A 21,856-nucleotide genomic window follows, 5' to 3' on the forward strand; every position below is an offset into this window, starting at 1 on the left:
ACAAAAATTGTCTCGTGTTCGGCTTACTCGCTGCGTCGTACCGTTGTTTTCGGACTATTAGGCGCGCCTGAATATAAGCCGCACCCAATTAATTTGAAAAGAAAAAAAAATTGTGTATTTAATAATATCAATTATTATTATTATTATTATTATTATTATTATGCAGGCAATTTTTTCTCTGCATTTAACCCTTCATGGATGAACCAGGAACAGTTTGCACCTGTCTAGCGCAGTTAAGGCAGGGGTGTTAAACTCATTCTCACCAGGGGACACATCAAAATAATGGTTGGCCTCAAAAAGCCATGTGTAAAAGTATAAATGTAACTAAATGTTGTGTAAAATAAATTTAACTACTCCTTAATATAAAATAACTCATTCAAATTATTCTATCGAATCCAAAATGCTACATATGCATTTGCATAGATGTAAAAAAAACTTATGTTTACTGCATTCTCTGTTACAATATAAATGCAAGTATATTGTCAGGTTAAGAAATCCACATACTCCAATACAAAAGAAAAAAGATCCCCCGACACTAGTTATGACATTAACTTTGTCAAAAAAGATCATCAACATTTCTCTTCCTGGACATTTAGGGATCATTTGTATTTCTCAATTCCGCTTGTTGAAGATGCCATTGATGTGGATACACAGCAAACTAACGGCGGGATGCTGTCACTTCGCACGGAACGTGATCAGCGTGAATTTGACTTATTTATTTTAAGACAATCAGACCTGTTTAGACTTTCTCACGGGCCACAAAAAATGAATTGGCGGGCCACATTTGGCCCACGGGCCTTGAGTTTGTGAGTAAGGGGTTCAGTGTCTTGGTCAATTAAACCTGGAATGCTGGGTTGCTACGACGATCCTTCTACACACCGGTCGCGCTCGTCTACCGGCCGTAAGTGTCCATTTATAATTTGAGATATTTCTTTCTATAATTTCATTGGTCTGATGTGACGAGGCTAAATATTTTAGCGGCGTGAAGCTCGTCAGCCAGATAAAATCTGTCAATTATTATTGTTCACAAAAAAATGTGAAAAAAGCAAGAAAAAAGTGGATAGTCTGGAAATTATGGTGCATAATAATGTAGGTATTTAATTGACTTGTGTGATTTTTGTGTCGAAAAGGAAACGCTTAAAATGCTTCGGAATTGAGGGGAAATGTTATTCAAGGCCCGGCTATGAAACTATCAACCTGTTTGGGTTATTTTTATTAAAATCCAGCAAAGCAAGTTACCTAATCTTCTTTTTATAAAGGATTTAACTTCTTACCATGGGACTGTAGCATCTGAATATAAATATTTTTACAATTTTGCAAAAATAAATGTACTATACATTTGATATTTAATTCTAAATAAAATAAAATAAAGAGGAATTTACCACAAGTAATTGATAAAATACAATAAAATCTTTAAAAAAAATCTAAAAACCATTACATCAGTGCCAAATGCAGAGGTTCGGTCCAGATTAACCCCCTCTTCCTGTTCCCCTTTCAGCTGCCCAGTGAATACGAAGCTAATCCCGAGCTGCTGCTGTACCGGATCACCCACCTCAACCACCGGCAACAGTATCTGATCTGGGCTGCCGCCGTCACCACCGCCGGCCGGGGCAACTTCAGCGAGAAAGTCACGGTGGAGCCGGCAGCTAAGGGTGAGTTCCACCTTTAATAAGGTCAGGGGTGTCCAACTCATTTTGGTCCGGGGGCCACATGGGGCCAAAATTGATGTCACGTGGGCCGGACCAGTAAAATCATTACCTAGAAGTAACACTAAGCCCAAATTTTTCTCTTGTTTTCGTGTAAAGGAGGTGAAAAGGTAAAAAGCTTTATATGTAATGACTTGTTGCTCTAAAAAAAAAACATGACAAATTGATTTTAAAAATGAATTGATGAAATGACACCCTAAAAATAGTGTTGGCTTAAAAGAGAAAATCTTGTCACTGTGGGAAAATGTCCCACCAGAATTTATTAGAAAATTGATTGGTAGCATGTAGAAGAGGAGATGTGATGTTTACAAGGCTAATAGTGGCTATTCTGATGACTAAGTCCATCTTTTTAATTTTGCCCGTTTTTTGCTATTGTTTTTGTGTTTTTTTATAGAAATAAGAAAAGAAAAGATCATTTTAACGATGTCACTGGACGTTTCTCAATCAAACAATCATTTTGTTTTCAATTTTTGAAGCAAAAAATACATTGCAGAGTTACTTTTTCATTTTTTACGTTTTTTGTTTTTTTGAATGTGAGAAAAAAACTCACATGCAAAACACAAAGATTTGACTTCAGGCAGGGGGCCACAGAATATGAGACCCCTGATTTAGGTAGAAAACCCTTTTTTTTTTAATTTATTTTTTATTCATTTGAATGTGTTAATGAACATTCATGTTTAAATATGCCATTTTGTTGCCTCATCCGGCCTCATCTTTACAAAAAAAGAATACACCCTATTATCCAGAGTGTGCTTATTAGGGTTAGATGGAGAAGGTGGATTCGCTGTGGCGACCCCTGAAGGGAAAAGCCAAAATAAGATGATCCAGAGTGTGTTTATAAAATTTGCAGATGACACAGCGATCTGTAGTGAGAGCTGAGATGTGAAAATGTGAAGAAACACGTTCAAGCAGGTTGGAATGGGTGGAGAAAAGCGTCAGGGTGATAAAGGAGTATCGGCGAGAATGAATGAAAGGTGGTCCAGTCCATTTTGGCTTTCTTATCCGACCCGCCAACAATTTTCTTTGAATATTTTTAAACAATATTGAATTTGGAAAAATTTTTTCCTTTTGTTTAAATGATCGTACGGATGATTACATACAAAATAATGTTGGTACATTTATATGATCATTAATGATTTTTAAAGTTGAAATAAAATGCCAACAAATTGAAATGCTTCAATTGCAATTTTCATTTTGTTTCATTTCCATGATACCTAGTTGGCCCGCGTGTAAATATTAAATAAGAAACACGGCCCGCCAGCCAAAATAATGATGGAGAAGGACACCACATGTTAGATGTGGACAGAGGAACTGCCGGACAGAGGGATGGATGGACGGAGGGAAGGAAGGAAGGAGGACATGACGTTAGAAGAGGCTGCGGAGGAGAGGGTTAGACAGAGGAAGATGATTGGCTGTGGAGCGCCGATTACGGATGTGTGTAATAAACGGTCACAGGTTCCCCTAAACCGCAGCTTGGGCTGTTTCTTAAATGCTCTCTCCCACCGAGGGCGGCCCGGTTTTCCTAAAAGCGCAGCTCTTAAATGACGGTGAGGAAGCGGAGCCGCCGATAGATTCCCACCTTTGCATCATTTACCCGCCCTCGACAGTCTGTTTGAGACGGGCCGAGGCGCGCTATCGATCACAGGGTGCAGAGGGCACCGGATTTACCGCCCCGCGCTCCAGACGTGATAAGCAAGGGGGCTTAAGTCGGGACAGCAGGTGTTCGGAGGAGGGAAAAAAAAAAAAATAGTATCGGGGAAGAAAATGGCATGACAGGAACGGAGCGGACTAATGCGGGAGAAATGAAGAGGGCAGTTAAATCAATAGGCACTGGATTAGATGGAAGGAAGGAAGGAAGGAAGAGGGCTGAGCAGAGGGCACTTCCATCTTGTCGCTGTTTTTCGTCTCTTCATTATTTCGCCGCGACGTGCGAAGCCCGGCTCGGCTGTGCGCCGTCCGCTGCCGAGACGCGGGATCCCGACCTCGTCCTGCATTCGCCGCCGGAGGTTAAACACACGCGTCTTCCTCAGACGGCTGTGAATCACCGGAGCCGCCGCGCACTTTCCCTTTGAGTGAATCCTGTTTATTGACAGGACAGAAAATGGACCGCAAATCAGCGAGTGTGTTGCGTGTCGACCATTACATCTGTATTGATCGGAGACCGTCTGAAACCTCCGCTGCCTTTCGCTTATTGAGTTTGAAAAGGTTTTGCCCGACAAGTGGAATGATGAACCGCCGTCGGAGCCTTTCCCTCTGTTAACGTCGTTTGCTCCTTGTTTGTTTTCTTTTCTTTTCAAAATAAATGACTTATAATGGGCGGAACAGGGCGGTTAGCGTTTCCTCCTCGCGGTAAGAAGGTCCCCGGTTGGAGGCCCTAAACTGCTCAGACGTCTGAACGAGAGGGTTAATTGTTGTATGTCTTTAAAAACTTTTAAAATAGAGAATGAATGATTGTGTCTCCACATAACGTGTAAATGAAAGAGTGAATGTGAACCTGTCTGTCGCCCAATGACAGCTGGGATAGGCACCGATCATGTATCGAGCTAATGAACGAATGAAAGAATCACTTATAATTTCCATTTTCTTGCAGCCCCTGCAAAAATCCTGTCGTTCGGGGGTACGGTGACGACGCCGTGGATGAAGGAGGTGCGGCTGCCCTGCAGCTCGGTCGGCGAACCGACTCCGACCATAAAATGGACTAAAGACAGGTGAGTTATGGGTATTTACGCGCCTTGTCGGAAAATTCAGCTTTCTTATTTATCCCCAAGAGGCCCTGCTGGGTATAATATTTAAAAACAATCGCACGGGCGCTCGTAAAATGGATTCGGGTAATCCATACACCAAGGTGCGCAGGATTATTTGAGCTCGGTGGAATTCCCGGACTCTTTCTCAGTCATAAACTTTTACTACTCAGACTTTGTAGAAAATTACCTCTTGGGTTCCTGGGCGAGCCGGAGCCCGGGAAAAAAAAAGAAAAAAACACGATACTATTTATTCACGTGTCATGAGAGGATTCATTGATACGGATGATTTAAAGGGCAGGTGGTAAAGGACCCTAAGGTATGGTATTATTCTAACACAATGAAATCAAAACACTAATTCGTCATAAACAAAAAGACCAATGGAGGTGTGAAGGAAAACCTCATGCCAGAAACACGGTGGCGCGAACCAGTAGGAGGAATTGGGTCACATGTTCTTCACGGACCGGCGTGGCCTGATTTTAGCTAAACCGGCCCCCGGTTTAGTGCAACCCACCTCCGACCCGTCCTCCGACCTCCTCTTACACCGTTGTCCCGTTACCCCGTGTTAGCTTTGGACTACGGCAACTCCCACCTGACCATCAGGCCTCAGGAGCTTATTCAGAAAGCACCAGCCCGCCTGCTGTTCAACCGTCCCAAATTCTCCCACGCAACTCCCCTTCTTGTGTCCCTACACCGGCTCCCGGTAGCCGCCCGCATCAAGTTCAAGGCCCTGGCGCTCGGCGAATGGGACAGCCCCGACTTATGTCCAGGTTATGGTCGAGCCAAATGTCCCTACCCGTGTCCTCCAATCTGCCAACTCTGGCCGACCGTCCACCCCTTCTCTCAGAGCTCCTTAGTGATGGACCGAACTCCCAAAAAGGGTCAGAACTGCGGGGTTGCTGCCCATCTTTCGCCGTGAGCGAAAAAGCCCTACCCTAATCATGGCAATTAGCCCCCAACCCCCCCTGAAAAAAAAAAAAAAACAAAGTAATGAATGTATGTATGTATATGGTTCTGAGATGGCTACTCAGATGGCTACTCAGATGGCTACTACTGGTACTTCGGATCTTTGGTTACTGAATTGCACTTTTTGTTAGTCATTGGCGAATGACTGTAATTTAATGTGCCGTTAGCGAGGACACCGCCATCCCCGTGTCTCTGGACGGACAGCGTCTCATCCTGGCCAACGGCACGCTGGTGCTGCGCTCCGTGAAAGCCGAGGACTCCGGCTACTACACCTGCACCGCCACCAACACGCTGGGATTCGACACTATCATCGTCAACCTTTTGGTCCAAGGTAGGAAGACGCCGTTTACGTTTACTTTTTTCAGCTTTTTCGACCCAATCCTAACCCGCAGCTCGTTTTACGGAGTGGTTCTGTCTGTGCTCCCGATCCCCAGTCCCTCCGGATCAGCCCCGCCTAACTGTCTCCACCACCTCCACGTCCTCCATCACTCTGGCCTGGATACCCGGGGACAACGGCGGCAGCTCCATCAGAGGTGCCGTCCCTCTACGCGCTCATCTCGAACCCCTCGTCGTTTTATTTAAGCTCCCGCAGGCCAAGAGAAGCAGCGCGATGCAGGCTAGGACAACACAGATAGGCGTCAGTCTCATAAAATCTCTGCTGACAGGTTAACCGTCACACCAGGATCACTTGTAGAAACACCGCTGCACTCGCATTATGTCGCCTTGCAGTTCTTTAAAACTAGAATTAGCAAACCACCTCCCCCTGCTCCAACATGTCAGTGCCCTTGAGGTCTTTGTTTTTTCTCCCTCTTGTTTTACTTGGCACATTGTTTGTGCACGCACGGATCTATTAGAATATTGACTTACAGACCCCCGTTTAGTGTTTTCCTATTAGTCATGCGTCTACTTAATTAAACGTGTGTCGGCGATTTCCGTTCGAAGATTGACTCAGCGACAGTTGTTAATGCAGATTCCAGCGACCTTTTCTTTCACCGGGGCTTTTTTTTCGCCTTTTCCTTTTTCTGTCCAGGCTGCACGGTTGGGATTTATCACCGCGCAGACGCTATCGATTATCAGTTTTATTCTAAATTAATGCTAAAAACAAAACTGACACCTCAAGCCCATTTGATCGCTTTTGTAAATGTATGGAAAAGAGTAATGACACGCCATTGCAACTTGGGTTTTGTGTGTTAACAGATTTTAAAAAAAAAAAAATATATATATATATATATATATATATATATATATATATATGTCAACCTAAGTTGCCATGCATATATATGTATAAAAATATATAAAACTATATTTATAAATATATATGTATATATGTATCCTCCATGATTAGGATTACATGATTAAGTATATACAAAACTGAAAAAAAAAACAATTGACGTTCAACAAGTAAACAATATTAACGAACAATACACAAAAAGACTGAAAAATTTCTAACACAAAAAATTTAACTTATCCAATGAGAAGACAAGAGTTCATTTTTTTTAAATGAACTTAGATGGAATTTGGTGGAATTTCTGATGTAATCAGGAAGTAAATGATCCAAACAGTCAGGATTGTTTGTAATTGAGAATCTGGGAAAAGTTGGATTGAGACAATTGGCTGAACTTGTATTGTAATTATGAAATTATTTCCTGATTTAAGGTTAAAATGCGCAATTTGAAAGTAATGGAAATTTATAGTAACTGCATGCATGCCGACCACCCTAAGATATGATGTCGTATGTACCCACCTTTGGGACTATCTGGATTATTTCTTCGGTCTCTGGTTCATTTATAGCCGTATCTTATCTTGGTGTCGATAAGCCTGATAAAGTTCCTCAATCAGCCTCCATTTTGCATTCCTCTCGATCGGCAGCCGCTGCTAAACCCTTTTTATTCCTAGCAAACACACGTTATGACACGCGTGAACAAACTAAATGTGGATTTATAAAGAGATCAGATCACATGATAGCAAATCTATATTTGGGTTTTTTTTTCTTTTGGGTTCTGTGACCAGCTGAGGGTGACAAACTGCAGCATGTGTTTCGGGGAACAATTGTACCTCGTGTGAGAGAAACAAAAGGAAATAGACGGTAGATAAAGAGCAAAAGCAACTGAGATAGGGAGACTATACACGCATAATTACAAACAGAAGGAAAGACGGGGGATTAGATGTAAATTATCCCGGAACAGGAGGGAGTTGGCTCTCCGAGGCTGCTGATTATACAGTCACCATATTGCGTACCCTCATTTGCATAGATGCTCAGTCAGCGCCATCCCAGTGTTGGGGTTTGTAGGTAACTAATGGCGGAATGGAAGAAGTGAGACTGTCCTTCAATCTGGGCCTGATCAGCCAATGGAAGATCTCTCTGCTACTGCCATCTAGTGGACTCCGGAACCGCCTGCCGTCCAACTAGATAGGGTTAATCATCTTTGCATCAGAGATCGATCAATAGATAGATAGATAGATAGATAGATAGATAGATAGATAGATAGATAGATAGATAGATAGATAGATAGATGGATGGATAGATGGATGGATGGACCACAACCTTCTGATTCGTTGGCAGAAGAAGCAGTGGAAAGTGGATGGTTAGATATCGAACTAATCATAACAAAAATGTAAATAACAATCCTAATAATAAAAGGTTCAGCTTCCCCTTTTATTTTTGTTGTCGATTTAACCCTTGTGCGATCTTAACATTGTGTTTACTCCCCTTGTCCTACAGGTCAAAAATGACCCATAAGACAATCTTTGTACCCTAGTGGTGTACAGCCCACATGGAAACATAAACAAAAAAGAAGTATCGCTTTTTTTAATTTGGGGTCTCTTTAGGAAAAGTCATAAAATTTCAAGTTGGAAAAAAAATGGTTAAGGTGTTTTTTCTACAGCTAAACACAGTAGTGGGTCACTTTTGACCCGCAAGACAACACAAGGGTTAAATATTCATGTTAGCGGTTTAAAAAAAGGACAGTTCGGCTTGCAGACGGGAATCGAACCGCCGGCCGTCTGATTGGATCGGGCGCTTATGGACTTTTATGTGCGGATGAGTCACACCCTGCAAATCTAACCCGGGTCCGTGCACGTGCAGGTTTTGTGCTGCAGTACTCCGTGGACAACACGGAGGAGTGGAAGGACGTGTTCATCAGCTCCACGGAGCACTCCTTCAAACTGGACAACCTGCGCTGCGGCACCTGGTACAAAGTCAAACTGGCCGCCAAGAACAGCGTCGGTGCGGGACGCATCAGCGAGATCATAGAGGCCAAAACCCACGGGCGAGGTGAGACAGCAGGGGCTGAGGATGCGGCGGAAACAACCATGCAATATTTCAATAGCTCTATTTAATTCCTCTTTGCCATACAGTGAAGTGCATTCATTCAGAAATATTAAGAAATAGGACATCTAACTTTGTTCCATAAATCGTACTTCTTGCATTACATTCTGATTATTGTTGTGTTGTTGTCATACCAGCGCACTTTACAGAATGTGTTATGAATTCCGGTTTGAGCCGGAAAAAATAAATAGAAGAGCAAAAAAAAGTCAACAAAAGCAAAATGTGAACATGTAAACAAGTCAGAGCGATGATTATCATTTTTTCCATACAATAATCAGGTGTCTGTGTGCGTGGTGTGCATATGCATTGATTGTTATTATTAAAATGCATTCCGTAAATGTGATAATTTGTATTTTTTGCGTGTGATCTTATTATTCGCTGGTGTTTTTAGCAAAATTCGCTTCTCCCACAGAGCCGCTGTTCAACAAGGATCAGCCGGTGTTCACCCACATTAACTCCAGCCACGCGCGCCTCAACTTGCAGGGTTGGGCCAGCGGCGGCTGTCCCATCAGCGCTGTCACGCTGGAATTCAGACCAAAAGGTGAGCAAACGTTGAATAAAGACTTGAACCCCTGAGCTGCATGAGAGAATATAGATGTATGATACCTGTGTGTGTGTGTGTGTGTGTGTGTGTGTGTGTGTGTGTGGCAGGAACGTGGGCGTGGCAGAGTGTGCGCACCAACGCCACCGCAGACGTGTTCCTGGCAGAGCTGCGCGAGGCCACTTGGTACGAGCTCAAAATGAAGGCCTGCAACAGCGCCGGCTGCGGCAACCAGAGCTCCCAGTTTGCAACGCTGGATTACGACGGCAGTGAGTTGAAGCCTTAGATCTGCGTGACATATTTTATATTTCTGAGACTAATCCTGGTTCTATGACGTCCAGGTACGATTCCCCCGATCAAGTCTCCCCTGGAGAAGAATGACGACGTCAAGAAACTGTTTTCTATCGGCTGCCCCGTCATCCTGGTCACTCTGGGTGTTGCGCTACTCTTCATCATCCGCAAGAAGCGCAAAGAAAAGAGGCTGAAGAGACTAAGAGGTGAAAATGGATAGTTTTTGGGAATAAATTGGCAGTAATTGGGTTGGGGTTAGGGTTAGGAGGCGGAAATCGAACCGGTAACGTTTGGTTCCAGAGACGATTGCACTACCTCCTGCTTTGACTTTGAGCATACAAGTGCAGACCCTCATCGCAAATATAAACAGAAGAGCATGTAAATGCTACAAATGTAAAAAAAAAAACTGGTTTTACTTGTCTCTCTCCAGATGCCAAGAGCCTAGCAGAGATGCTGATCAGGTAGGACCATTCTATTCTTTTTTTTTTTCTTTCTTTCCGAGCCCGAGTTGCAAAACACATCCGAAACTTCACCTTTCACTTCACAATAAATATGGGGTATGACATTTCCACAATGAATGTTTGTCTCGGTGCCCATCTCTGGAGCAGCAAGAACAACCGCAGCTTTGACACGCCAGTGAAGGGGCCGCCTCAGGGCCCGCGGCTGCACATCGACATCCCGAGGGTGCAGCTGCTGATCGAAGACAAAGAGGGCATCAAGCAGATCGGTGAGGGGGAGAGAGGGGGGACAGAGAGGTTTTGTGCCCACGTGTGCTTTCACGTGACCACCAGAGACTCGTAGCTCCAGCGTATTATTGATTCTGGCCCATCTGTTCCATCCCCACCAGGCGAGGACAAAGCCACCATACCTGTGACGGACACGGAGTTCAATCAAACTGGAAACCCTCAAAGCTTCTGCACCGGCGTTTCTGTCCACCACCCGGCTCTCATCCAAAACACCGGGCCTCTGATTGACATGTCAGACATTAGACCAGGAACCAGTAAGCATCTTGTTTCTGTTTAGAAAAAAAAACAAATTTTCAACCCAAGCACTGACAAGCCCACCAAAATGTTTGTCTTGATAATTATAATTTATCAATCTCTCATGGGGAAATTCGTTGTAGGCTGCCGTCCATCAGTACCAGGGGAGCAGTTAGGGGTTCGGTGTCTTGCTCAACAACACTTCGACACACCAGGAGGAGGCGGAAATCGAACCGGGAACATTTGGTTCCAGAGACGATTGCTCTACCTCCTGCTTTGACTTTGAGCATACAAGTGCAGACCCTTATCGCAAATATAAACAGAATAGCATGTAAATGCTACAAATGTGTTTTGGGTGGATGCATTACATGTTCAAATACATACACCCAAACATTGGAGATTGGTAAAGTCAGATTTTATTTATATTATATGACGCTTTCAATGCGGAGCAGGTGTGGATCACATTCTTTTAAAAAGATCTACAGAAACCCAACAGTCCCTTGTGAGCAAACACTCGCGCTGCCTTTTACTGGTGCAGAAATCTGGGGCAGATCGCAGCAGACAGATCGCATGAGGAGCGGCCTTCTGCCTCGACCGGTTGGGGTAAAAAAAACAGAGAAGGACGTAGAGGAAAAAAGAAAGGGTGTGACACCAGTAGTGCTGAAAGGAGCCCAAGGACTCAGGAAAAGATATGAGTTCACGATCATGCACTGATAGTGAAGAGTGGGAGGAATCAGAGAGGTGCAACATAGGATAGCCTTTATGCAGGGTAAGCCTATGGTAGCATCACCAGGAGCTCGTTTAGCACTAACTATAAGCTCCCTCAAAAGAAAGGTTTTTAGCCTATTCGTGAACAGAGAGGGTGTCCGTCTCCGTAGTGGAGATTGGAAGATGGGAGCTAGGTACCTGAATGCTCTGGCCCATTTTCTGCTTTTCGAGGTTCACGGGTAGCCTGGGTGGAAGGGTTCGAAGAGTACTCTGAGATACAATGGTGCCTTGCCATGGTATACTGGAGAGAAATGGTCCATCATTTTAGTTCTGGGTAGAACCCGTGCAGCAACGTTCCGCGGATCAGCGGGGGGGGACAGATTGGTCCAGTTCGATGAACAAAGTGACTTGGATAAACTGTCCAAACCACCGCCGTGCACGAGTATACCCTTCTTTCTTCTTCACCACAGACCCGGTGTCGAGGAAGAGTGTCAAATCTGCCCACAGTATCAGGAACCGCTACTCCAGCCAGTGGACTCTGACCAAGTGTCAGGCCTCGACGCCTGCTCGCACCCTGACCTCAGACTGGCGGACGGTCGGCTCCCAGCACGGCATCACTGTCACAGAGAGCGACAGCTACAGCGCTAGCCTCTCGCAGGACACAGGTTGGCACATGGCCGATGGCATACGCATGGTCTTTCGGGGGCACGGAGGAGAAACGGGGTGGAGGCTACGTCTCCAAAAACATCTCGACGGAATACGCTCACCTTTATTTGCATTCCCTTGTCCTCCTCAGATAAGGGTCGCAACAGCATGGTGTCGACGGAGAGCGCCTCCTCCACCTATGAGGAGTTGGCAAGAGCGTACGAGCACGCCAAGCTGGAGGAACACCTGCAGCATGCCAAATTTGAGATCACGGAGTGCTTCATCTCCGACAGCTCGTCCGACCAAATGACAACGGGTACCAATGACAACGCGGACAGCATGACGTCCATGAGCACCCCGTCGGAACCTGGCATTTGCCGATTTACTGCCTCACCGCCCAAACCCCAGGACTACGACCGTGGCAAGAATGTAGCAGTGCCCATTCCACACCGCGCCAAGAGTAAGTAGAATTTTTTTGGGTAATTCCACGTCACGTTTTATTCATCTTAACCTGGACTCCACCTTTCCAGGCGACTACTGCAACATACCCCTGTACATGAAGTCAGACCCCTTCTTTCGAAAGCAGCCAGAGCACCACGACCCATGCCCTGTGGTTCCACCACGTGAAGCCTCCATCCGTGGCCTTGCTCAGCGGGCATACCACACCCAGGGTCGTCATATGACAATGGACTCCTCAAAGCAGCAGGCTCTAACCATGGGTCACTCCGGCTTGTCCTCGCTCTCCTCCTCCGGGGCTTCCACCGGGGGAGCGACGGGGGCCTGCGGTGGAGGCGGAGGGATGTCCGCGAGCTCCAGCAGCTCCACGCTTCCCCAGAGGACTCTCACCATGCCTGGCTCCTCTGCCTCGGTGGCCCAGAGCGCAGCCGCCGCAGCCGCCGCCACCGCCGCCGCAGCTGCGGGGGTATCATCTTCCTCCGGTGGGGCGATGGGGGCCACCGGAGGGACCCCTGGAGGTGCCTCCTCATCCTCCTCCAAGATTGGAGGTTCCAGAGACTCTCTCCTGGAGAGCAGCTCCTCTGGCTTAGGGAGACTACAGAAGCAGAGGGATGGAGGGGCGGGAGCCTACTCCAAGTCCTACACGTTGGTGTAGCCTGGCATCACTGCGGCCTGTCACTGTAACTTTTAATGGAATACTGGTCCAGCCAGCCACTTGCCTGGAACCTCTGTTGAAAAGTGGGGTGAGGAAGACACACACACACACCCAGCTGACCCGTCAGTGCCTGCACTGTACCAGGCTGCAGGGGGGGGGGGTAGGAGGGGAATTGGTTGGGCTCCCATCAACACTGATGTATGTCGGGGCCAGAGCCGGGTTCTCCACAGCACAGGGGGTTGCCTTTCTTTCTGCCTGGTTACTTTCTATTCCAGTCGTGTCATCTTTCTCCCCTCCCCCTCTTCCATCGTCACCCCGGAAATCACTTGCCAAGACGGTTATTCGTCCACGTCACGGTTTCCTTTCCCGTCGCAGAATCTTCACCCCGACTCTGTTTTTTTTTTTTTGTCTGTTTTTCTGGGGGTTGGAGACGGGAAACGGACGAACCAGAATGCTCGAGCTTCACACACGATGCTTTGTTTTTTTTTTTTCTTTTGGGAAATTTTAAAATATCACTTTTCGAGTCTCCCCGCGACTGAAGAGGAGCTCATATCGTAGCGCCGGGTGACGGCCGGATGGGCATTGACCGACCGCAGAACTCGGGGAGAGTTCGTCGGAGGAAGGGGATCTAGAATTGTCTTATTCATGCAACGGACGAAACAACATAGTGGTCTTAAATGACGCTTTCGTAAAACCGAATTAAAGTAGAAAACGTATGAAAAGTCGAGCATCGGCGACTTCGAGATTAATCGAAGCCTTTGTTTGTATCGCTTTAAAAATAAGGATGAAGGAGATTTTAGTCTCCAGGGAAGTGTCCGAAGAGCTTCGCGAGTGTGCGTGCGTGTGTGTGTGTGCGTGTGTGTGTGTGTGTGTGTGTGTAAATATATATCAATAGGTGCGGCGGGCACATATAAAGTCAGCAGATGTCCGGGTCCAAAAACTACCCACTGGGGGGTTATTATTCTGGTATTACGATGAAACCCTGAAGATATCCAGCGAAAGATGGTAAAGTCGTCTTATGTCTGTCTTTCTCCCCTTCAAGAGAAAGACACCCCTTTTTTTTTTAAATTTAATGTTGCATTAAAATACCATCATTCTCTGTTCTAACCCCCCCCCTCCCCCGTCCTCTCCATCTCTTCGATCCCCCCATCATATCCATACAAAGTCACTGTGACCTACTGCTGGCTCGATACGAAGGCGGATACGTTTCCCTCGAACGCAAACATCACCACCTGACGCTCGGCGCGGAATAACACGTACGGGAAGTTGATTTTTGTCGGAATCCGCGCACACGGATAACGGAATCGGGATGAAGTGTCGCGAGAGGGGAGGGGGATTTTTTCCCTCGGAGGGGGAAATCAAATCTGTGCCCGTCGGTGACGAGTTTTTTCTTTCCGATTCCCCTCTTCCTCACGGAAATAAAAATGATTTTTAGCTTTATGCATGGTACTGTACCCTGAACATTTTTGTTTTTTTATGTTTTTTTTCCTCCCAAAGCGTTATCCCGTGGCAAAGATCTCCCCTCCTCCCCCCCCCAAAAAAAGAAGAAAATAGAAAAGAGTTGCTCCAAATCTTCTGCAATGATGAGATGTAACATCAGGGCTCTCGCAATAGAAAAAGATATGATATATATGTTTGTTTTCGAAAAGTATGTACATATATATTTCTATTCAAATATATAGCAAATATATGACTATTGAGAAGAGAAAAAAAAAGCAGAGAAATATAAAAGCTGTTCTAATTGAAGATATATATAAAAAAGATCACAAGACAATCGCTCAGAGAGAAAAAATAGTAATGGAAGGAAACGGAGAGACCGAAAGAGAGAGCGAGAGAGACTCTCATGACTGAAACGGGTAGGACGGAAGATTTCGGAAAGAGAGAGCGAGAGAGAGCGTGGAATCGGCCCCCCCCGAGTTTTAGCCATGATGCAACGACCCCTTGTGATTGTGTAAATGTTGTTGGGGGGCCGGAGGTGCAGACAGGACAAGCACAGCGGAGCGCAAGTGTAGTGTGAGACGGCGTCGCCGGTCAGACGTGCGCTCAGACGGCGGTGCGAGCGAGCCTGTTGTAATATGTTGTATTTTCCCTTCCCTCCACGCCCGCTCGCCCGTCGGTGTTTAACGGAGACCCGCGAGGATTTCCGTTCCTTACTCACGCGTGGCGTTCCAGCGCTCGCGGTCGTGGCTCAAACGGAAGTTGTACATGAACCCCTCCCGACCCCTCTGCAGGGACGTCCTCACCCCGGTTGTATGGATATTCGATGGGACGACAAAACGTCCCCCGTGACCTCCGGTCAACCCGCCCCTTCCTCCGAGACACCGGTCGACTCTCGGTTTGCTCAGAGAACATGTGATGTTTATATTTAACGGAAAATCCCACCCTGGCTCTCTCTCTCTCTCTCTCTCTCTCTTTCTCTCTTTCTCTTTCTCTTTCTCTTTCTCTTTCTCTCTGTCGGCATATTTGAAGTTAGCGCGGTTGCGCAGACGGTAGCGCCTCCACCTCGCAGCAAGAAGGTCCCTGGTTGGAAGAACCTGCAGGAGGTTCATTGGAGACCCTAAATTTCCCGGTCGTGTGAATGAGCGGTTGTTTATATGAAGCCCTGCGATTGGTCCGGGGCGAACCCCGCATCTCGGCCAATGACAGCGGGGATTGCAGGGTAAGCGGTGCAGATATAGAACGAACGGATGACTGTTGACTTTAGCAACATCGTTCCCCCCCCACGTCAACATCCGGTGCCACACAGATCAGATGTTATAGAAAAGCTATTTTTTATTATTCATGTTCTCCACACAGTTGAAACCTTTTTTTTGTTTGTTTTTTTTTTTTTTTTTCCATCAAATGCGACGCTGACCGGTCGCTTCCGAAGCAACCGCAAATGAATAATGTTGAGACTCCCGGAGATGCAAGGATTGTAATGTTACAGTTTGGTCCTGATGTGTAAGATTTAACTATTGTGATTTTAGAAAGGATGTCTAAGTGACAGGGGACGCATGTTTTACCGGCTTATAAAATATTAAAATGTGAAACCGGAAAAAATCCTGCCATTGATAACTGTACATTGATTGATTGCATTTCCAGCTGTTTTTTTTTTTGTTTTTTTTTTTTGTTTCTTTTTTTTTTTTTTACACTTTTTGCAGCTCATAATTGACCCGGGGTGGATCTTATTTTCTGTGAAAGTGTAAACCACTGACACACTTTCAAACTGTCTCCGTCCGTGTCCACGAGGGCCGGCTTCACCCCCCCCCCCCCCCCCCCTCCCCAAATCCATATCTGATCAACTGATCAAGTCTCACCCCCCCTCCCTCCCCTCCCTCCCCCATTGCCCTCCTGCGCGGCATCATTTCTACTTAATAATGGAACACTTGTGTACATAGGAAAAGTGTTTTGTATAAATGATTACTATTTTCAACATCTTCACTAGAAACCAGGGCACAATGTAAACTTTGAACTGATGCTGTTGTAACGAAAACAGAAGAGGACTTCATGGAAAACTACAGAATTCTACGGAAAATATTGCTTTATCTTGATTGACTGGAACATGTCGGAGCGGACCACACACCATTAAAACATGGATTCCTTCTTTTACAGGAGATTCCGTTGCATTGTCTTCTTTTTATTTATTTCTTTTTTCAATCTCTTTTATTTATTTTTCCCTTTTTTTACGTGTCACTGCTTGCTTGATTTCGAGTTTTTCCCGTTTTTTTTTTTTTCCCCATTTTTTTTTTTTTTTTCTAATTTAAATACGCCATTTTGAGGGTCGTTAGGGGACAGAAAGCGTTGCATGTTCTGAAAAATGACATCGGTTTTCCAATAGAACGGTTTGACGGTGAAATCAGACAATTCTAAGGGGGAGGGGGTTGAAAACATTTAAAAAAAAAAAAACGTAAACTAAGGGGAAAAAAAGTGGCTGAACTTTTATCGGGGGGCATTGCTTCAATTTGCAACTGCTTGTGTTTAACCATTTCTTTTTCTATAAAACAGACAAACAAAACTAGAGAAAAAAAAAGGATTACTCAACACCTTGTGCAATAAAGCTATCTTTTTATGAACCGCCATGGAGCCCGTTCCTTTTTGATTTTGGGCCGCGCGAGCCTGCTCCGGTGACTCCTCGTCGGGTTTCTGCAGACTCGCGAGGAAGCGAGGCCTCGCACCCGGTGACGCTTTAACCGCTGCCGTGTTCCAGTAAAAAAAAAAACTCCTGACGGGGATCATTTTCCAGCTCGGCCCTTCTCGCCCCTCATCCTTCCACTCCAGCCGGAGGACGATTTATCACCCGTCGGATCTCGCCACCGAAAACAGCCGCTTCGGTTGGTTTCTAAATCCAATATGAAATGTAAAGCTGTCATCAGGCGTCTTTTCACACAACCATTCTTAGACCCTTTTAAATGTTTTTCCCCGTCCTCCCAGTGCAGGCCATGAAGGAAACCCGCCGCCTCCTGCATCACTGAGTTCCTGTTTGAAACGCTAGAGGACGCTGTTGTGCAATGAAACGCCGGACAATCTGACAGAAGAGTTTTAATCACATATCTCGGTAAGGTCTCACCACGTTCCTCCCTGTTTTTTTATTATTATCATCATACAATTAGATCATTTTCTCAACTCCCCCCCCCCCCCGACATATCAAAACTAGCATTCACTGTAATATTCACATAACGGGATATTATTAGCAGCTGTTTCAATTGTATTTACTGATTAGTAATATTTATACTGTGCCATAAATGCTACTTACTCTCAGTAACACAGTTTGAATGTATATACATTTGCATTTGAGAGCACGTGTGCAATAGTGCGCGTCATCTCTGAGTCCATCCGTCCATAAATACCCCCTCGCCCCTCTGGGGGTGTCAGGGTATCGACCACCGCGTGTCCACCTTTGCCCGCCTACTTCCCGTTCTTCTGCTTCTTCTGCTGGAACTTCCTGAAATGGGTCTGAATGGTGGCGGCGGCCTTCTCCACCTCCACGGGGCTGAGCGGGGGCGCGGCGGCTGCGGCGGCGGCTGCGGCGGCGGCTGCGGCGGCGGCGGCGGCGCAGGTCCCGTTGCTGGCGGCGGAGTCTGAGCACGACAGGACACAGGGTATAGCCAGAGAGGCAGAGGCAATAGCCATGGGGACACACTCTGCTGTGACGAGCAAATTCAAACACAAACACAGGCTATTTTTCTGATTCAGGTAAAAGTGTGAGGATTTTCCATCGCCACTTCATTGGGTTGACGTTGGTCCTTCATCAGAAAGATAGCCCGCATACATGCTACTCCAAGTTTGCACTTACTCTTTCTATACACCCCTATGCTGTTCCTCCTGAGGCCATCAAACTGCAGAAAAAAAAGCAAAACAAAAAAGAAAGTGTTAGCGCTGACGCACAGGTGAACAGGAAGTGATGTAACGGGACGCCTTATCGGGGTTTCGGATCCGGTCTGGAAGTCACCTAAAGATCGTTCGCATACCAGCCGAGCTCCGCCGTCAGATGGATGCGGACCGATAAAGACCGGCGGGGCGCTTTCTTGAATTCTTCTCCGCAGCCCCACGTAACGTGCTCAGCCGGGAATGTGTGTGTGTGTGTGTGTGGCGCTAAATGAACGTGCATGACTTTGCCGGTGCGGGTGTCAGCTCTGTCATGCAGAGAAATGACCTCAAACGCAAATCCCCTTGATTGGGATTACATTACGTGGAGGCGGCGGGCCGGAGAGCAGAGCAGCTTAGGCTGTCCTGCACCCTTGTTTTTGGCCACGCGCCTGCATTTGACCCCCCTGTGACCTCGGCGCTTACGTCTGCCGTCTCATTACGGTCGTCTTTTATTGTCTCTCCCTCTCCCGGCGGGTCAAAATAAACTGTCTTTTTGGGGGGAGGGAAAAAAAAAACCTCCAGATTGTTTTGCGTCTTTATGTGAGAGGATGTAACAATCGTGCAGCGACTGCTTAAATGTTCGCCGAAATAATTCTAATGACATCCGGTCGTATATCATATTTATGTCTCTTGATGTCGAAGAAACGTAAATGGATGGTTCCTTTGCCTTAAAACGATTAATGTGAATGGTATTAAGGGATAGCCGCGACGGGAATGGCGTTATAAACGGGTTATAAACGGGTTATCGGACACAGCGGCGCCGGGAAACTAACCTCGTCCACTTTGCTGCTCTTCCGACTGTGCGACACAGAGTGAATCTGCCAAGGCAACGGCTGGGAGACCATGTAAGGCAATGGGTCCTGTTGCCGTGCAAAGCACACCCCTATCTGCAAGAGTGAGGCGGGAGAGGATTTTTTTTTTTTTTCGGGCTCCGTTGTAACAAACTTCCAAGTTATTTCGACTAACATTCAAACTGACATTATTCTTTTTTTTTTTTTTTTTTTTTTGTCTTACTACGGCCTGTTGTCTACCTTTCTATTTATATTTCTACTCATATTTGCATTCATATTTGTTTCTTTTTTTTTTTTTTTAGACATTACAACACTGCCGTGACACAGGAATTTCCCCAATGGGGATCGATAAACTTTATCTAATCTTATTCAGTCGCCTGTTCGGCTGACGTTTACCGTTAGAGGTGAGAAACACAATGTTCTCCCTTGGAAACTTTTACAGCAGTGTGATCCATATACAAGATGAGTGTGTGGTGAAAACACACTGCATCAGTTGGAATGTGTTAAAACACATAGATTAAAAATGATAAGACATGACAGTAAAGTACAAATTAAATAGGTGGTGTGTCCGGCAGAGTTAGAAAACAACATCTGTCATATCTAAGCAATAGCTATTTCTACCCCGGTTTCTACCGTGATCTTACCGATTCTACAACTCTGACCATCACGTACATAGCTGTTAGCATGGTGATCAACATCCTGATCACTATTCCGTCGGCGTGTCCGTTACTCCCTAATGTCCTCCTTTGTTTTCCGCCGCTTTCCTCGGTCCTGCTGAAGCAAAGCTTTGCGCCGGAGCAGATCCTGGCAATCAGGAATGCACTGAAGGGCTGCTCAGGGGGGGAGGAAGGACAATTGAACATGCACTGTTGATTATGCCGGCTCACACCTGCTCCCGGATGCGCGCTCACATAAACACACGCACACACACACACACACAGACACACACTTCATTCTCGCAGTCTCTGACACAGGAGGGGTAAGGCCGCTAAAGAGCTTTGCAGGACAGAAATAGAGAATCAGTAATCTTTTCCTCTGCACACACTTATCCCTCAGGTGTGCCGGCGCTTCTCCTGCAAATCAGGCTGCTTTCAGACACACACCCAATCAAAAATTCTTGGTTTTTTTTTTTTTTGTTTTTCGTCCATTTTGTGGAAATTCTTCATTTGTACGCCGCGGCGTTCTTCCAATCGGGAAGTCGGCGGTCCAATATCCGGCTCCTCCTGTCTGCATGTCTTCAGAAAAGACACTGAACATTAAGTTCTCCACTGGTGGCCCGATCAGCCACCATTGGTGTGTGTGTGTGTGTGTGTGTGTGTGTGTGTGTGTGTGTGTGTTTGTAATTGGGTGAACACCATTGGTTGTGAAGTGCTTTGAATCCACCAGGTGTGAAATTATCCATTTATCATTTGTTCCCAGCAAACTATTCACATTCTTACCTCAGACGGCGATGAACTGCACCCATCACAAACACAACAGGCCCAACTTTTCGATCTGTTGTAGAACCTCGCCTTTTTAATCAAATTTTGAATCGACCCGCGAACAAGCTTCGGTACACAAACTCACGATCTTTCAACACCACACGGTTGTTGTGGTGTTGTAGCATAGCAGCAGTGGTGTGTGGTGGTCAGTGACGTGCGGTGAGGTTGATGGCCGGTTAGGCACTGACTTCATCACAATCACATTTACAAACATAAGAATACTACAGAGTAACTTATTCACCATTATTCACCAATTCTAGCTTGCTGTCATTGTGTTCTGCAGCTGGGGAGTCTCAAGAAGAATTCCTGGAATCACCGGCACCCCCTACCATGAGGCAGGAGAACTGCGTGCCTCACTCTGTGGTTTTTCGCAGCTGTTTTATAATGGCTCAGCACCAGAAACCAGCAACACATAGTATTTGACAAAAAAAAAACTACATTGGAAATATAGTTCGAATAGCAAAAGTGTTGCAACATTTTGTAGAGACATACAGAGACAGCAATACGGTCTCAGTGCAGAGCATGCTAGCAATCGGCCATCATCGTGCGATCTACGTTGAGGCTTAACAGTCCACGGCCTAATTGCACATCTCTGCTCAGTACTTGAACTATAAATGTAAAAATTCAGCGATTTTGAATAAAATACAATCTGAAACTGGTGAATTTAAGTTAAAACTACATCTATAGTGCAAATTTCTGATAAATATAACCATTAAATTCTTAATTTCATTTGACATTTTTTTTCTTTCCAAGATTGGCAAGTGAGGCATAGCCTCTCCCGCCTCTGCTGACTGCACATCACTGGTGGTAGTGCGCGCTGTTTACGTTGTTCATTGTCGTGTTCTCCTGTTATTACGCTTATCTGTGCTTTTTGCAGTAAGTTAGCCCTCATTATGGTTCCCAAAAAAGTTAAAAGTGCAACTGATAGTCATGTTAAGAAGACGCTAAGAGTTGCAGTTGAATATACCATTTATATGTATATATATATGTATGTATGTGTGTCTGTGTGTGTGTGTGTGTATATATACGTATATATATATATATATATATATATATATATATATATGTGTGTGTGTGTGTGTGTGTGTGTGTGTGTATATATATATATATATATATATACGTATGTATATATAAGATAAGATAAGAACAACTTTATTTATCCTGAAGGAAATTGTTGTGCCAGAGTTTCAAGCAAAACATAACAATAATAGATAATAGTAG

At 45.5% G+C, this 21,856-nt stretch overlaps 2 protein-coding genes across 2 annotated transcripts in view; one reads left to right on the forward strand and one right to left on the reverse strand.

The window, feature by feature from the left end:
- Nucleotides 1–16,610, forward strand: part of dscaml1 (Down syndrome cell adhesion molecule like 1) — a 104,557-nt gene extending 87,947 nt beyond the window's left edge. Inside the window, exons 22-35 of the mRNA XM_086164089.1 lie at nt 1,499–1,652; nt 4,297–4,414; nt 5,581–5,744; nt 5,848–5,946; nt 8,499–8,687; nt 9,154–9,282; nt 9,393–9,551; nt 9,624–9,779; nt 10,004–10,034; nt 10,182–10,300; nt 10,421–10,573; nt 11,732–11,926; nt 12,058–12,366; nt 12,437–16,610. Of these exons, the coding sequence (XP_086020215.1) occupies nt 1,499–1,652; nt 4,297–4,414; nt 5,581–5,744; nt 5,848–5,946; nt 8,499–8,687; nt 9,154–9,282; nt 9,393–9,551; nt 9,624–9,779; nt 10,004–10,034; nt 10,182–10,300; nt 10,421–10,573; nt 11,732–11,926; nt 12,058–12,366; nt 12,437–13,017 (2,556 nt within the window). The 3' untranslated portion in view covers nt 13,018–16,610. The remainder of the gene's footprint in view (nt 1–1,498; nt 1,653–4,296; nt 4,415–5,580; nt 5,745–5,847; nt 5,947–8,498; nt 8,688–9,153; nt 9,283–9,392; nt 9,552–9,623; nt 9,780–10,003; nt 10,035–10,181; nt 10,301–10,420; nt 10,574–11,731; nt 11,927–12,057; nt 12,367–12,436) is intronic.
- On the reverse strand, nt 13,493–20,055 carry LOC147224425 (uncharacterized). Its single transcript, XM_086164087.1, has 4 exons — nt 19,799–20,055; nt 19,137–19,250; nt 18,290–18,332; nt 13,493–18,074 (listed from the first exon to the last, which is right to left on the reverse strand). Exons 1-4 carry the CDS (start codon nt 20,015–20,017, stop codon nt 17,902–17,904), a joined length of 549 nt encoding a protein of 182 aa, XP_086020213.1. The 5' UTR covers nt 20,018–20,055; the 3' UTR covers nt 13,493–17,901.
- Between the last annotated feature and the right edge of the window lie 1,801 nt (nt 20,056–21,856).

Source organism: Fistularia commersonii, chromosome 18 (assembly GCF_037954325.1).
Source record: "Fistularia commersonii isolate RoL2024-O1a breed Wild chromosome 18, RoL_Fcom_v1.0, whole genome shotgun sequence".
In the NCBI taxonomy this organism is placed as follows: domain Eukaryota; kingdom Metazoa; phylum Chordata; class Actinopteri; order Syngnathiformes; family Fistulariidae; genus Fistularia; species Fistularia commersonii.

Coding starts and splice junctions, on each gene's coding strand:
- LOC147224425 (XM_086164087.1), bottom strand. CDS start 20,017: ATGTTCAATTGTCCTTCCTCCCCCCCTGAGCAGCCCTTCAGTGCATTC. Junction 18,333..19,136: donor AGAGCAGCAAAGTGGACGAG/GTTAGTTTCCCG, acceptor TTTTTTCTGCAG/TTTGATGGCCTCAGGAGGAA. Junction 18,075..18,289: donor CATAGGGGTGTATAGAAAGA/GTAAGTGCAAAC, acceptor TGTCGTGCTCAG/ACTCCGCCGCCAGCAACGGG.